Source organism: Papio anubis, chromosome 6 (assembly GCF_008728515.1).
Source record: "Papio anubis isolate 15944 chromosome 6, Panubis1.0, whole genome shotgun sequence".
Classification (NCBI taxonomy): domain Eukaryota; kingdom Metazoa; phylum Chordata; class Mammalia; order Primates; family Cercopithecidae; genus Papio; species Papio anubis.
In genome coordinates this window covers 110,323,029-110,339,520 of record NC_044981.1, presented here as the reverse complement: position 1 = coordinate 110,339,520, position 16,492 = coordinate 110,323,029, and the positions used below count along the sequence as shown (strand labels likewise).

The following is a 16,492-nucleotide window of genomic DNA, read 5'->3' as shown; positions in this document are numbered from 1 at the left end:
GCAGTATTGAGAAGTAGGACCTTTACGAGATGATTGGTTCGTGAAGGTTCTGCACTCATGAGTGGTTGAAACCATTCACCGAATAACGCGCTGGTGGATCAAGGAATATCCCAGAAGTGGGACTGGTAGCTTTCTAAGAGAAGGAAGAGAGACCTGCACTGGCACACTCAGCCCCCTTGCCATAGGAGCCACCTCGGGATCCTGCAGAGTCCCCACCAGAAAGAAGGCCCTCACCGAAGGTGTCCCCTTGGCCTAGGACTTCCCAACCTCCACAACTGTAAGAAATGAATTCCTTTTCTTTGTAAGTTACCCAGTTTCAGGTATTCTGTTATAAACAACAGAAAATGGGCTAAAACACATGCCAAGAAAATTCAAAGACTGTGGAAGTGAAAGAAGAATAAAATATGAAGAAATAATTTTGCAAATGAGTCTGGCTTTATTATAAGTGTATTGTCAAAGTGATTCCCTTTGTTATAAGATGAAAAAGAGCCAAAGTGGATAGAAACATTTATCCTATCTTAATATCCCACTACATTCAAGGCAAATATTCAGTCAGTCTCTATAACTCAACAAGGCCTTGGAGATTATATCCTTTGGATAAGCAGTGGAGAAGACAAGATGGATTGGAAAAAGAAACAATAAAACATATAAGAGGCTATCAGGAAGCATGTACAAAAACCCTGGAGATGATGTCAATGTAAAACGAAAAGATACAAACCTCAAAATGATTTTAATATGTACCCACAAAAATGGATTTCTTATCATGTTACAAATTTATTTTAAAACATATAGGAGGCAATAACAATATTTCATTGATGTGTACTATTTTATAATTGTTGGCTCTAATTTTATTTAGTAGAGTCTTACAGCTCCTGTCTACATATTTACATCCATTTGTATTGTTTTTGTAGTACCTGTTCAACTGCGCTGAAATCATTTCAATTAAATGCATGGTTGAAAAGCTGACACAATATATTCAATAGCCAAACTAAATAAAGTGAATAAATTATTTAATAATTTGGAGAAAATATATTCCATTTAAACTTCCTTCTCTATAACCAATTAATATACTGGAACTTTTGGGCACAGCCATGTGAAAGCTTTTCAAAACTTTTCACTACTTTTTTTTTTTTTTTTTTTGAGATAGAGTCTCACTCTGTCACCCAGGCTGGAGTGCAGTGGTGCGATCTCGGCTCACTGCAACCTCTACCTCCTGGGTCCAAGCGATTCTCCTGCCTCAGCCTCCCGAGTATTTGGGATTACAGGCACCTGACACCATGCGTGACTAACTTTTGTATTTTTAGTAGAGACAGGATTTCACCATGTTGGCCGGGCTGGTCTTGAACCCCTCACCTCAAGTGATCCGCCTGCCTCGGCCTCCCAAAGTGCTGGGGTTACAGGCATGAGCCACTGCATCCAGCCACTCTAGATTTTTATTTGTAGTAGATTTAGTTCAGTAGGGCATTTGAGAGGCATAGGAACTGGAACAAATCCTTCATTGTTAGGGACTGTCTTGCACATTGTAGGACATCCGGTACAGTCCCTTCCAAGAAGTGGCAACAGCAGCCTCAGGCTGTCCAAACACCCTGTTAGGGACAGTGCCACTCCCAGAACCACAAAAGAACCACAAAAGAACCACAATCATAGGAGAAGCATACAACAAACGTGTTTATCGGACGGTCAGCTTTGGTGGCACCAGCAAGCACGCTATTTGGTTGTAGAATGAGTCCCCAGTGGGGCACCCACCCAAAAGGCTGATGTGTGACTCATCCCTAGGACCTCTCTGTGAGTGCTAAAAGCTCCTCCTTCTCCAAGCTGAGTGGCAGCTTTCTGGTCCAGACTATTTAAACTGTGACTTGAGGAATTTTCTTCACTTTTTCCTTTGAGTCATTCTGTTTTTGATCAAGCTGCAATAGAATGAAGGACTCTCTCAGGGTCTGCTGTCACATCCTTCCTTCGGGAACATAAAGAAAATCTGGCCTGGCTTGAAGAGTTTGTCCTCAAGCATCTGGTAAGCCATAGGCATCAGCGTCTCTTACTTCCCCAGGGACATTTAGATGTGCCCCCCATCTCCATGGAGACCATGGCAAGGGGACCCCTGGTTGTACTAGAGCTTCCTTCTGGGCACAGCCACACCGCATGGGTACTGCAGTGTACGACACACCTCCTCCAGCTTTCGGAAGACTCCGTTATCTAGAAAAGTGCTGAGAAATGGAGAACGGGGTTCCTCTGGGGTGGAGATGGAAAGAGGAAAAGGAAGAGAGAATGTCCTAGCAAAATGAGAGAAGGTGAGGGACAGCAGAATTGAGAGTGAGGGAGAGAGCAAGAGACTAAATTGCGATGTCTTGTACATAGGGGTATCCTCGTGGCTTCGCTCCCCTTTCGTTTCTACCACTCAGTTTCCCCAGACTCTTCCTAGATATCTCCTTATTGGCTATAAGATTCGGGATGCCTAGAAGCTCAGATTTGCTGGCAGCATCTCAAGACTGGATAATGACATATAGATTTTGTTTGTTTGTTTCCATCATTGGGATTTGGAGCAATCTCCAGAGTTGCAAAAGCCTACCTTTTTGCAAGAATATTTCTGCGGGTCCACACTGTCTGTTCACTTGCTTTGTGCTGCTGGGCACAGTGGTGTGGCCATCCAGGGTGGGAGAGACCACCTGGGATATGGAAACTACCAGCAGCCCTGTTTTGCTCTTGCTTATTGGCGGTGGTTGCCAAAGCACATGAAGCATTCTGGGAATCTGAATTTCTGTTGTTTCTCCCAAATGGCCCCTGAAGGGCAACAGGCAGCAAACATGGATGACATTCTGCCAGAAAAGTCCAGAAAGAAGATGGCTTCTGTTGTCAACTATTGGCATTTCAACAGGACCCTATTTTTATTTCTCAATATATTTGCACAGCTAGGAAGCATCTGCTGACAAGGATGAGATGATAAGCTGTATTGATGCCAAAACAGGACTAGAAAAACAGGCTTGTTCTGCAAATGGCCTGCATCCTGAGAGTCCGTGTTAAGAACATTCTCTCTCTGCAGGCAATATCTGCTCTTAAAACATTAACACTTGAAAGGAAGTAAGGCTTGGAATCCTTAGCATAGTCATGCACATACTAGGTTCTCAATAAGTGCGTGCTGGATGAAGGAAGCCACACGCACCTTAAGGAGGATGGAACACTGGCAGCCCAAGAAAAAAGTCACTCCCCAGAGGCTGAGTGCCGTGTCTTTGACCTCCATTGACAAGGTCATGGTGAAATGCTGGCTCTCGGGGTTGCTGAGGTCCCAGCACAGTGTGCTTTCTCGCCGTGGAAACAATAACAAGAGAAGTGATGCACACGTGTCACCTTTCCAGGCAGGGACATCCAAGCTGTTTGAGTCTCCATTCTGTGGTTTCCTTCAACAAGAAAGGGATTATTGGAGAATGAGACCGGCATCCTGGGTGGGAACAAAAACGGAAATTGGTAGAAAGTACATCATCCAAGTTGGTCTAACTCAGTTCTGTGGCTTGGGTGGGTTCCTAGGATATCCAGCTGGAGGCAGGGGCTCTAGGGGATGTGAGGCTGCACTGTGTATGATGTCACAGAGGACTGTGAGAGGCGGAGACAAGGGGAGGTAAACTGAGGCCCTCCTAGCCCTAATCCCCCAGCTCACACCCTCTGTTATCTGCCGCCTCCAGGCCAACACCACGGCCATGGGACATTTGCCTATTTTTCTGATAGACACATTCTTTCTCTACCAGCAGCCCACGTGGAACATAAGTGAAGTAATTCAGCAATTTCCTTCTTAACCTGCTGTCTCTCTGCTGCTTACTTCTTCTGTGCTGTTTGCTTTAGATCAGAGTGCCCCAGGGTACCAAAAGCTACATTATCCTATTCAACTGCGTGGAAACCAAGATCCCGACCATTCTGGTTTTGTTGTTATTGTTATGCTAGTTTTAAACCTTAGCCATTTTCCATTCTGGGCAATTACAACTCTGTTTACTATGAGTTCCTCTGTGTAGATGTTTCTCCCATTTCCAACCTACAAACTGCTACGTGAGCAGTAACTTGTCACCATGTTTTCCGCATAAAGTCAGGGATGGATAAACTTGGGAGCCTTTAGCTCTTGAAGGTGCTGATGAGGAAGGGGAGACGAGAGGAGAAGGAATATGTTTGTGAGATGGTCAGTGGGCTGAATAGTGGGATGACCGATAAGTGTTGCTATAAATACACATAATCTGGGGAAAAAAAAAAAAAAAAAACACTGTCATCTGCTCCCTGCAAAGTGGTGTGATTAGGCAGGATGGAGCTTATTTCTGCAGTGTTAGAAAATGCATCCTTGTAGTCCCCAAAAAGCCTGTTCCATCCTGCCCATCTCTTGTTCTCAATACTTCTCAGTCCACTGTCACTCATTTTCTTCCTGTCCTTGGGTTGAGGTCTCAACTTCTTGTAATAGAATTTTTTCAGTTACAAGCGACAAAAATCCAACTCTGACTATCTTAAGCTAAAAGGGGATTCACTGATACACTGTTAGGAAGGATATATGAAAGCTCAAAGGTCAAGTGAAAAAAATGTAAGAACTAAGAACTTGGCCAGGTGCAGTGGCTCACGCCTGCAATCCCAGCACTTTGGGAGGCCAAGGTGGGTGGATCACGAGGTCAGGAGTTCAAGACCAGCCTGCCAAAGATGGTGAAGCCCTGTCTCTACTAAAAATACAAAAATTAGCTGGGTGTGGTGGCGGGCACCTGTAATTCCAGCTACTTGGGAGGCTGAGGTAGAGAACTGTTTAAACCCTGGAGGCAGAGGTTGCAGTGAGTCGAGATCGTGCCACTGCACTCCAGCCTGGGTGACAAAGTGAGACTCTGTCTCAAAAAAAAAAGAAAAGAAAAAGAAAAAACTAAGACCTTGTGACTACTACCTGGATCTCTCTCTCTCTCTCTCTCTTTCTCTCTCTCTTTCACCCCCACACTATCACCTCTGCTTGTTGTCAGTAGTTTCCTTTCTGCAGACAGGAGTTCCATGTGCTGGGAAGAGGGCCATTCAGAGCCCTGTATTCTCATCCTCCCAGTTTAGCAATGCTAGAGGAAAGAACTTTTGTCCCACCACCTCACATACAATCTCAGAAATAGGCTCTTATTTTCTGGCTCGAGGCTAATGCTGTCCAGAAACACCAGGTGCCGTGATGGTCTCACTTTCTGTCCTGGATCTGTCTGTGGGGCCCAGAGAGCAGGATCTATTTCAGAAAATAGGTAAGAGAGGAAAAACTTACGTGGCCATAAAAAACCAGTGGTTTTCAAGGTGGCCTATACCCATCCACATCCTAAACTTTTGTGCTGAGGCTTAGTGCTTAGACTTCAAACTTGATCTAAAGTGCAAACTTGATTAAAAGTGCTTAGGCTTCAGACTTGATCTAAAACAGAAATCCTACTTGGAAACATCACCTTCCAATCACTTAGCCAGTCGCTCATCACTCTCTGTCTCTGAATCTCACCACGAGTTTCACACATCTCCCGAGAGAGCATCTCCTTTATCATTACCACCTGTGGAGTCAGCAGATTGGGTTTCATCTAAGCTCTGCCCGCCTATATCCGAGTTCCCTAGCAGGTTAGTGACTTTAGTGACTTTCTCTGCCCTTTAGTTTCTTGATGTGAAAAGGAACAACAGTGGCTGCTCACAGGGTTGTCAATTACACGGTCAATTACATTACATGGACAATTCATGTTGGTGTCAGACCTGTCTGAGAAAAGATGGCCCATGCTACCATGACAGGCCCCAAGGCCAACAGCCCCTTTCTTGGTCATGGCTCACATAAAGGGGCCCCCCCTTGGTTTGCTGGTGCTCTGAAACTTGCATATGCCTTAGGAATTTTACATTGTAACTCGGTTTCAAATGGGTCTGGAGCATCCCCAATGCTAGACTACTGTGCTGGGGAAGGCCACTGGCTCGTTATTACATCCCAAGAACACTCTGGGTCTCTTAGACCTCATCCTCTTTGAGCTTCTCTCTCTCACTCTCTCTCTGCACATTCAGGAGTGTACACATTTCTGTCCAGCACCCTGAAGTCTCTGGAAGAGAAGGACCATATCCACCGAGTCCTGGACAAGATCACAGACACTTTGATCCACCTGATGGCCAAGGCAGGCCTGACCCTGCAGCAGCAGCACCGGCGGCTGGCCCAGCTCCTCCTCATCCTCTCCCACATCAGGCACATGAGGTGAGGCATCTGTGGGCTTCCTACAGGAGAGACATAAAGAAAACACGCCCCCAAACCTATGTGACAGCTGGCCAGGAAGGACTGGTGCCTGCATATGGAGAGCACACTTGTGAGAGTTCCTGGCACAGAATAAGCATAAATGCTATGGGAGGACAGGAGAGATATGTTTTAAATCTGCATGGGTCACAGGGCAAGTGTCAGAGAAGGCATAGAGGAAGCGATACTTATGCTTGGTTTAAAGCATGTGCTTTGGGGCAGGGGTTTAGAGATTGGGTGCAGTGTGCAAATAGGAGGAGGGGGCCAATCAAGAGAAGCCTGTGAGCGTACACATCCCCTGAAGACACTGGGCACATCTGTTATGGTCCCTGTGCACACCTGGATATCCTAAATGAGAGACCCTGGGGCCAGATGCCTCACAGAGAGTCAATGTTGATTCCTTCATACCTGTTGAACCCCTTCTTGTCACCCCCACTGCCATTACCCTAGTCTAAGCCACCATCATTTTCTGTTGGACTTCTGGGCCAGTCACTGAACATGTATGCCTGCCTGTAATCTAGATCCTTTCTAGATCATTCTCCATGATGTGTCCAGAGTGATCATTCTAGAAGCAAATCTGATGTCATCCTCCCGCTTAAAACCCTTCAGTGGCTTCTCATTGCTTTTAGATAAAAGTATAAACCCTTTCACTTTGTTTTTATTACTCCTTATGATTCAGCCCTTACTTAGCTTACGAGGACTTCCTCATGTCTGAGCTCTAGCCATAATAGCTGACTGTCAGATGAGTCATCTGGGGGAGGTTCTTCTTCAGGCTGCAGATTGGCGGGCAGCCCTCCTGACCTCAGCTGGGCTCACTCACACATCTGGGAGGCAGCTGCCTGAGGCCAGGGTGACTCTGCTCTGTGTCTCATGTCTCCTATCCTCCTTGTACCCACATGTTAGCTGGGACATGTTCTCATAGCAACTGCAGAGGCATGAGAAAGCGATCCTGTTTGGGCAAGTGCATTTTACTATTTTCTTTCACTCATGTCCACTGACATTTCATTGGCCAAGCAAGCATGTGAGGAGTCCAGAGTCAAAGATGGACATGTTGCCAGGGGCATGAATATTTCTGAGCAATAATCTAACCTGTCATAGCTCAGATCTCACTCCTTGAAGGAAGCATCTCCTAACCCTTAAGACCTAGTTGGAACTTATACTCTGTTCTTCCCTATGGTTACTGCCCATTTTACTATTTTTCTGCCCATTTAGATTGACAACTCTGTGAGCCATGGCTTGCTTACCCAATATCACCTAGCACGGTGCAGAGCACATAGTAAGTACTCAACAAATGTTTTCTGTAAGAGCTAAGGAAGGATATCAGCAGAGAAAATAGAGTCTTTCTATGCCAAAAGGTGAAAGTGGCCTCATTTCCATTCCATCGTCCTGCAATTTGGCCAAAAGCTTAGTGGATACCATTCTCATGAGCAGACCTTATCTGCAGGGAAGAGATGGGGAGACTGCCGGGTTATGTATTGCAGACTCCAGCAGGACCACAGCGATGATTCAAAGTGATGACACTAGGACAGGTACTCATGGGTGATGAAGCCTACATGACCTTGAGCTTACACCAGGCCCCTAGGAATGAAAGAGATTCCTTCTCTTAGTGGCTATGAGGGAAGGCCTATGATGTCTTAAGAAGGTTGGATTCTATCATTTTTAAGGGACCTTCAAATCCTGAGACCATGATTCAAATGGCAAGAAGTTTGCTTCATTAAAGTCCCAGGCACCACCCTTTCCAGAGACAACCTTAAAAAATTATTAGCTCCTGGGAAAATAGATGTATCTGATTTTCTTTGCATCCCTCACAGTGCCGTATATGAAGACTTACATATGGTAAAGGCCCACAACGTTATTACTGAGTGAGTGAACGAAGAAATGAGGGAATGAATGAATGAACAAATGACTCATGGCAGGCTTTTCCCTGCCCTGTGAATTCGGCTTCTACTTGGTAATTGCAGTAGGTAAGGTGATTGCAGTCTCTGTTCTCAGGGTTCCCCAAGGATCCCTGTGTAACAGACGGAGGAATCACATCTGTCAGGTAGAGAAGGTGACTGCATTCAGAGTATACATTGCCAGTCTTCCCTGTCTTTTTCTTTTGATGAGTATTAGAGAGAGGGAAGCCGTGAGTGGATCAGATGCCAAAATCCCTGGCTGAGAGAATAACCTTACCCTGGAGGAAAACATCTTAGCTTTGACTCTGAGCTGGGAATGTCAGTGATGTTGTAGATTCAATGCATTGCAGTTGGGTGTTTCTATTTGTTGAAAGGAATTGCTGAATTTTCAAATCCATTAACTGCTTGTCAGCATTAGCAAGCCTAATTAGTTAATACTAAGTAAATTTGCACTAAATATACAACCCTGGCTGATTTTACTGGCCACGCCTGGCAGAGGGCAGCAGCAAGGTGAAAGTGCTGTAGTTTCTGTTAGAATCGTGTGAAAAGCTGGAGAGAGGTTGCTTCTCTTTCTCTCTCTCTCTCCTGTCTCTCTCTCTCTCTCTCTCTCTCTCTCACACACACACACGATTGTAATAATAATAATATTTTGGTTCCTCACTACAGCCAACCTAAATCACAGAAGTCTATGTTGTTAAGTAAGCTTGGCCCCAGCCATATGTTGCTACTCAGAGAATTCAATATCAGATTTCATCTGACTGTAAATGTGAATCATCAGGTTGCACGAGGAACACAGTGGCAGATCCAGGGGGCATTTAACTTTTATAGCATTTTAAATGGGGGGGGGGGAAGTAACACTTAAACAAGTAATTTAGACCATGTTGTAGGCCCTGAATAGCTTTGATGTTGTGTTTTCATGGCAGGTGTCCAACTTGAGCTGAATTTTCCCCTACTGAAAATGCAAATTTTTCTAAGACATTCTCTTGGCCCTGCTACTCATGATACATATTTCTTTTAAAAGAAATTTCAAACTAGATAATAGTTGTTCTCCTCCCCACCCCCGCCACCAGTAGTGTGGTGGGGCAGCAGAGTTGTGGCTGGTGGAGGAGAGCAGAGGAGGAGAGTAGGGAAAGGAGAATGCCATGTGCCTACATTTCCCTCTGCCCATTTCCCCCCTTGTTTTCCTGAACATGAACTGAGCTCTGGGCACTGTTTTAGGCCTAGCAGGGGACAGGATAAAGCCTGCTTCTCTAGGAATTCGCCCTGAGTGTGTGAGTGTGTGCATATGTGTGTTTGGAGGCGGAGAGAATAAACACAAATAAATAAAAAGGAGAATTTCAGGTAGTGATAAGTATGCTAAGAGAAACAGACCAGTGTGAAAGAGGAAGGCTGAGACTGCAGAGGCTTGAGGCCGCTGCCACTGGGTAGCGGTAGACCTTTCCGAGCAGGCGGCATTTGAAGACTGGAGGAAGGTGCATCCCAGGAAGTAGGAACAGCAAGTGTGGGTCCCCTAAGTCTTGTGTGGAGCTTAGTTCCTTTAAGGGCAGCACAAAAATCAGTGTGGCTACGGAGAGTGGGTTAGGGGAGACAGGCAGGAAGAGCTTGGAGATGTGGATGGAAGCTGGACCAGTTGGGCCTTGTAGAGCATGGAAAGACATTTAGATTGTATTCTGAGTTAAATGGGAAGTGACGTGAGCGATTTAACAGTGGAGCGTCTTGAACTGCTTTACGCATTTAAAATACCGGCTCCTTCATGGCTGAATATCTCCTGTTCTCTTTTTAGATGCACTGGCGATCCTATTTGAATGCATTTAGATCCTATTGGAAGGGAATAGGATCTCATTTGAGGCCGCGGAGGGCCGTGGAAGTCACCTGCATAGCAAATACCCTGAAAGTGGCTGCAGGGAGAGTGTGAGGGTGGGACCACCCACGTAGGAGGTGGAAAATGAAAACCTCACAGCCATGAGTTCCAGATTAGGGCCTCTGAAAGCCCTCAGCTTTCCCAGCTCCCATCTTAAAGTGGGTCTTTAAACAGCAAGAAAGATTGGCTGCCGTGTGTCTTTGGAGTTCCTCTTCCTTCCCCTTCTAGGGATTTCAGCACTCCTGGGGCTTGGGCTGGCTCTAAAGTGGTCCTCTCTGTGTCTTCCCACCCACAGTAACAAAGGCATGGAGCATCTGTACAGCATGAAGTGCAAGAATGTGGTACCCCTCTACGACCTGCTGCTGGAGATGCTGGACGCCCACCGCCTACATGCGCCCACTAGCCGTGGAGGGGCGCCCATGGAGGAGACGGACCAAAGCCACTTGGCCACCGCGGGCTCTACTTCATCGCATTCCTTGCAAAAGTATTACATCACGGGGGACGCAGAGGGTTTCCCCGCCACAGTCTGAGAGCTCCCCGGCTCCCCCACGGTTCAGATAATCCCTGCTGCATTTTACCCTCATCATGCACCACTTTAGCCAAATTCTGTCTCCTGCATACACTCCGGCATGCATCCACCACCAATGGCTTTCTAGATGAGTGGCCATTCATTTGCTTGCTCAGTTCTTAGTGGCACATCTTCTGTCTTCTGTTGGGAACAGCCAAAGGGATTCCAGGGCGAAATCTTTGTAACAGCTCTCGTTCCTCCTGTGCTATGTTACTAAGCGTGAGGATTCCTGTAGCTCTTCACAGCTGAACTCAGTCTACGGGTTGGGGCTCAGACGACTCTGTGCATCTAAGCTACTTGTAGAGACCCAGGCCTGGAGAGTAGACATTTCACCTCTGAAAAGCACTTTTTAAATGGCTTTAAGAATAAACCACAGCAAAGAATTTAAAGTGGCTCCTTTAATTGGGGACTTGGAGAAAGCTAGGTCAAGGGTTTATTATAGCACCCTCTTGTATTCCTATGGCAATGCATCCTTTTATGAAAGTGGTATACCTTAAAGCTTTTATATGACTGTAGCAGAATATCTGGTGACTGTCAATTCATTTCCCCTATAGGAATACAAGGGGCACACAAGGAAGGCGGATCCTCTAGTTGGCAAGACTATTTTAACTTGATACACTGCAGCTTCAGATGTGCTGAGAGCTCTGCCTCTGGCTTTCCGGTCATGGGTTCCAGTTCATTCGTGCCTCCCATGGACCTATGGAAAGCAGCAAGTTGATCTTAGTTAAGTCTCCCTATATGAGGGATAAGTTCTTGATTTTTGTTTTTATTTTTGTGTTACAAAAGAAAGCCCTCTCTCCCTGAACTTGCAGTTAGGTCAGCTTCAGGACCTGTTTCGGTGGGTGCTGTACTTGGATCTTCCCGGCGTGTGTGTGCCTTACACAGGGGTGAACTGTTCACTGTGGTGATGCATGATGAGGGTAAAGGGTCGTGGAAAGGAGCAGGGGCCCTAGTGATGCATTTAGCCCTGGGGCATGGAGCTGAACAGCGCTTGTGCAGGATTGTTGTGGCTACTAGAGAACAAGAAGGAAAGTAGGGCAGAAACTGGATACAGTTCTGAGGCACAGCCAGACTTGCTCAGGGTGGCCCTGCCACAGGCTGCAGCTACCTAGGAACATTCCTTGCAGACCCCGCATTGCCCTTTGGGGGTGCCCTGGGATCCCTGGGGTAGTCCAGCTCTTCTTCATTTCCCAGCGTGGCCCTGGCTGGAAGAAGCAGCTGTCACAGCTGCCGTAGACAGCTGTGTTCCTACAACTGGCCCAGCACCCTGGGGCACGGGAGGAGGGTGGGGACCGTTGCTGTCACTACTCAGGCTGACTGGGGCCTGGTCAGATTACATATGCCCTTGGTTGTTTAGAGCTAATCCAAAATCAGGGTTTGGTTTGGGGAAGAAAATCCTCCCCCTTCCTCCCCCACTCCCACCGCCTCCACTCCTGCCAGCTCATTTCCTTCAATTTCCTTTGACTTATAGGCTAAAAAAGAAAGGCTCATTCCAGCCACAGGGCAGCCTTCCCTGGGCCTTTGCTTCTCTAGCACAAGTATGGGTTACTTCCTTTTTCTTAACAAAAAAGAATGTTTGATTTCCTCTGGGTGACCTTATTGTCTATAATTGAAACCCTACTGAGAGGTGATGTCTGTGTTAGCCAATGACCCAGGTGAGCTGCTCAGGCTTCCCTTGGTATGTCTTGTTTGGAAAAGTGGATTTCATTAATTTCTGATTGTCCAGTTAAGTGATCACCAAAGGACTGAGAATCTGGGAGGGAATTAAAAAAAAAAAAAAAAAGTTTTTATGTGCACTTAAATTTGGGGACAATTTTATGTATCTGTGTTAAGGATATGTTGAAGAACATAATTCTTTTGTTGCTGTTTGTTTAAGAAGCACCTTAGTTTGTTTAAGAAGCACCTTATATAGTATAATATATATTTTTTTGAAATTACATTGCTTGTTTATCAGACAATTGAATGTAGTACTTCTGTTCTGGATTTAATTTGACTGGGTTAACATGCAAAAACCAAGGAAAAACATTTAGTTTTTTTTTTTTTTTTGTATACTTTTCAAGCTACCTTGTCATGTATACAGTCATTTATGCCTAAAGCCTGGTGATTATTCATTTAAATGAAGATCACATTTCATATCAACTTTTGTATCCACAGTAGACAAAATAGCACTAATCCAGATGCCTATTGTTGGATATTGAATGACAGACAATCTTATGTAGCAAAGATTATGCCTGAAAAGGAAAATTATTCAGGGCAGCTAATTTTGCTTTTACCAAAATATCAGTAGTAATATTTTTGGACAGTAGTTAATGGGTCAGTGGGTTCTTTTTAATGTTTATACTTAGATTTTCTTTTAAAAAAATTAAAATAAAACAAAAAAAAATTTCTAGGACTAGATGATGTAATACCAGCTAAAGCCAAACAATTATACAGCGGAAGGTTTTACATTATTCATCTAATGTGTTTGTATTCATGTTAAGATACTACTACATTTGAAATGGGCAGAGAACATCAGTGATTGAAATGTTTGCCCAGGGGTCTCCAGCAACTTTGGAAATCTCTTTGTATTCTTACTTGAAGTGCCACTAATGGACAGCAGATATTTTCTGGCTGATGTTGGTATTGGGTGTAGGGACATGACAAAAAAAAACTCTTACGTCTGCTTTCTCCCACTCTGAGGCAAGTTAAAATTTGAAAGATGTGATTTACCTGGGGGCTCAGGTATGGTGGGGAAGTAGATTCAGGAATTTGGGGAATGAAGAAAAGTATTGAAAGTATTTGGAGGAAAATTGTTAATTCTGGCACCTGGAGTGTGCACCAGGGTTCCGTAGTCCACTTCTGCCCTGGAGACCACACATCAACTGGCTCCATTTACAGTCATTTCTAAAATGGCAGCTTCAGTTCTAGAGAAGAAAGAACAACATCAGCAGTAAAGTCCATGGACTAGCTAGTGGTCTGTGTTTCTTTTCCCCATTGCCTAGCTTGCCGTAATGATTCTGTAATGCCATCATGCAGCAATTATGAGAGACTAGGTCATCCAAAGAGAAGACCCTATCAACGTAGGTTGTAAAATCTAACCCCTAAGGAAGTGCAGTCTTTGATTTGATTTCCCTAGTAACCTTGCAGATATGTTTAACCACGCCATATCCCATGCTTTTTGGGGGCTGAACAAATAAGGGACTTACTGATAATTTACTTTTGATCACATTAAGGTGTTCTCACCTTGAAACCTGATACATTGAAATGGCCATTGATTTGGGCCATTGGCTTAGAGTACTCCTTCCCCTGCATGACACTGATTACAAATCCTTTCCTATTCATACTTTCCAATTATGAGATGGACCGTGGGTACTGGGAATGATCACTAACACCATAGTAATGTCTAATATTCACAGGCAGATCTGCTTCGGGAAGCTAGTTATGCGAAAGGCAAATAGAGTCATACAGTAGCTCAAAAGGCAACCATAATTCTGTTTGGTGCAGGTCTTGGGAGCGTGATCTAGATGACTCTGCACCATTCCCAGGTTAATCCCCTGAAAAGTTACTCTCAACTGGAGCAAATGAACTGTGGTCCCAAATATCCATCTTTTCAGTAGCGTTATTATGCTCTGTTTCCAACTGCATTTCCTTTCCAATTGAATTAAAGTGTGGCCTCGTTTTCAGTCATTTCAAATTGTTTTCTAAGTAATTGCTGCCTCTATTATGGCACTTCAATTTTGCACTGTCTTTTGAGATTCAAGAAAAATTTCTATTCTTTTTTTGCATCCAATTGTGCCTGAACTTTTAAAATATGTAAATGCTGCCATGTTCCAAACCCATCGTCAGTGTGTGTGTTTAGAGCTGTGCACCCTAGAAACAACATATTGTCCCATGAGCAGGTGCCTGAGACACAGACCCCTTTGCATTCACAGAGAGGTCATTGGTTATAGAGACTTGAATTAATAAGTGACATTATGCCAGTTTCTGTTCTCTCACAGGTGATAAACAATGCTTTTTGTGCACTTCATACTCTTCAGTGTAGAGCTCTTGTTTTATGGGAAAAGGCTCAAATGCCAAATTGTGTTTGATGGATTAATATGCCCTTTTGCTGATGCATACTATTACTGACGTGACTCGGTTTTGTCGCAGCTTTGCTTTGTTTAATGAAACACACTTGTAAACCTCTTTTGCACTTTGAAAAAGAATCCAGCGGGATGCTCGAGCACCTGTAAACAATTTTCTCAACCTATTTGATGTTCAAATAAAGAATTAAACTAAAGACAACAAGTTTGTTTTTTGTAAGCTCCTCTTCTTGCTAGCAGTTTGCCACTGATCATCTAAAATCAAGGTGGTTAAACAATCTGTAACACACAGCGAGTCTGAATGCTAAGGCCTCTCCTCACCTCACTCCCTCTGCCCTCAGGTGTATCAGGAAGTGTGTGGACACTGTGGTCAAGCAGACCTGGCCTCAATTCTTGGCTTCACCTTTACAAATTTTATGATCATTGGCAATTGATTTTTCAGAGTTTCGACTTCCTTATCAACAATATGATGATAAATAATGACGCCTGGCCAGGCGCGGTGGCTCAAGCCTGTAATCTCAGCACTTTGGGAGGCCGAGATGGGCGGATCACGAGTCAGGATCAGAGACCATCTGGCTAACATGGTGAAACCCGTCTCTACTAAAAAATACAAACTGTGTGTGAATAGTGCCACAATAAATGCTTATCGTGTGCATGTATCTTTATAGCCAGCATGATTTATAATCCTTTGGGTATATGCAATGGGATGGCTGGGTCATATGGTACGTAGTTCTGAATCCTTGAGGGTAGCCATACTGTTTTTTCTATAATGGTTGAACTAGTTCAATCCACCAGCAGTGTAAAGTGTTCCTATTTCTCACAGCCCTCTCCAGCACCTGTTGTTTTCCTGACTTTTTAATGATTGCCATTCTAACTGGGTGTGAGATGGTATCTCATTGTAGTTTTGATTTGCATTTCTCCGATGGCCAGTGATGAGCATTTTTTTTCATGTGTCTGTTGGCTGTATGAATGTCTTCTTTTGAGAAATTATTAAGCACTATTCACAATATAGGAACTTGGAATTAACCCAAATGTCCATCAGTGACGAGACTGGATTAAAGAAAATGTGGCACATATACACCATGGAATACTATGCAGCCATAAAAAAGAAGGATGAGTTTGTGTCCTTTGTAGGGACATGGATACTGGCTAAAACCGTAAGTTCTCAGCATGAAACTATCCACAGAACACAAAACCAAACACCACATGTTCTCACTCCTTAGGTGGGAACTGAACAATGAGATCACTTGGGCTTGGGAAGGGGAACATGCACAGGAGACTATCATGGGGAGCAGGGAGGGGGAGGGATTGCATTGGGGTTATACCTGATGTAAATGATGAGTTGATGGAGTGCTGGCAGGTTGATGGGTGCAACACAGCAACATGGCAATAAAACATACATAATATTAACAAAACCTGCCGTTATGCACATGTACTAGAACTTAAAAGTATAATAATAAAAAAAAAATACAAAAAATACAAAAAACTAGCCGGTGAGGAGTGGGGAGCCTGTAGTCCCAGCTACTCGGGAGGCTGAGGCAGGAGAATGGTAAACCCAGGAGGCGGAGCTTGCAGTGAGCTGAGATCTGGTCACTGCACTCCAGCCTGGGCGACAGAGGGAGACTCCGTCTCAAAATAATAATAATAATAATAATAATAATAATAATAATAATAATAACACCTAATTCATAGGATGGTGGTGAGGACTAACTGAGATGCTCATTAAACATAGTTGCTATTTTCTAATGCCTGGCCCCACTCCTTCCCTGTGAGGGAGAAGAAGGACGCCTGAGAGTGGTTATTTATGAATGAATGAGTGAATGGAAGAATGAGTGATCTGAAACTATATAGTTAGCTTAAAAACCTCTCCCTCATCCTGAA

At 44.4% G+C, this 16,492-nt stretch overlaps 1 protein-coding gene and 1 long non-coding RNA gene across 13 annotated transcripts in view; one reads left to right on the top strand and one right to left on the bottom strand.

Annotated features, from left to right (window-relative positions):
* Positions 1-14,808, top strand: part of ESR1 (estrogen receptor 1) — a 447,068-nt gene extending 432,260 nt beyond the window's left edge. For 7 of the 12 annotated variants that reach the window (XM_017957417.3, XM_017957418.3, XM_017957422.3 and 4 more), the window contains 2 exons: positions 6,007-6,190; positions 10,278-11,071. In XM_017957417.3, the coding sequence (XP_017812906.1) occupies positions 6,007-6,190; positions 10,278-10,512 (419 nt within the window). In that variant the 3' untranslated portion in view covers positions 10,513-11,071. 12 annotated transcript variants of the gene reach the window in all.
* On the bottom strand, positions 1,644-11,100 carry LOC116275461. Its single transcript, XR_004184581.1, has 2 exons — positions 11,043-11,100; positions 1,644-3,433 (listed from the first exon to the last, which is right to left on the bottom strand). It is a non-coding gene; the product is annotated as an uncharacterized LOC116275461 (long non-coding RNA).
* Positions 14,809-16,492: the final 1,684 nt, after the last annotated feature.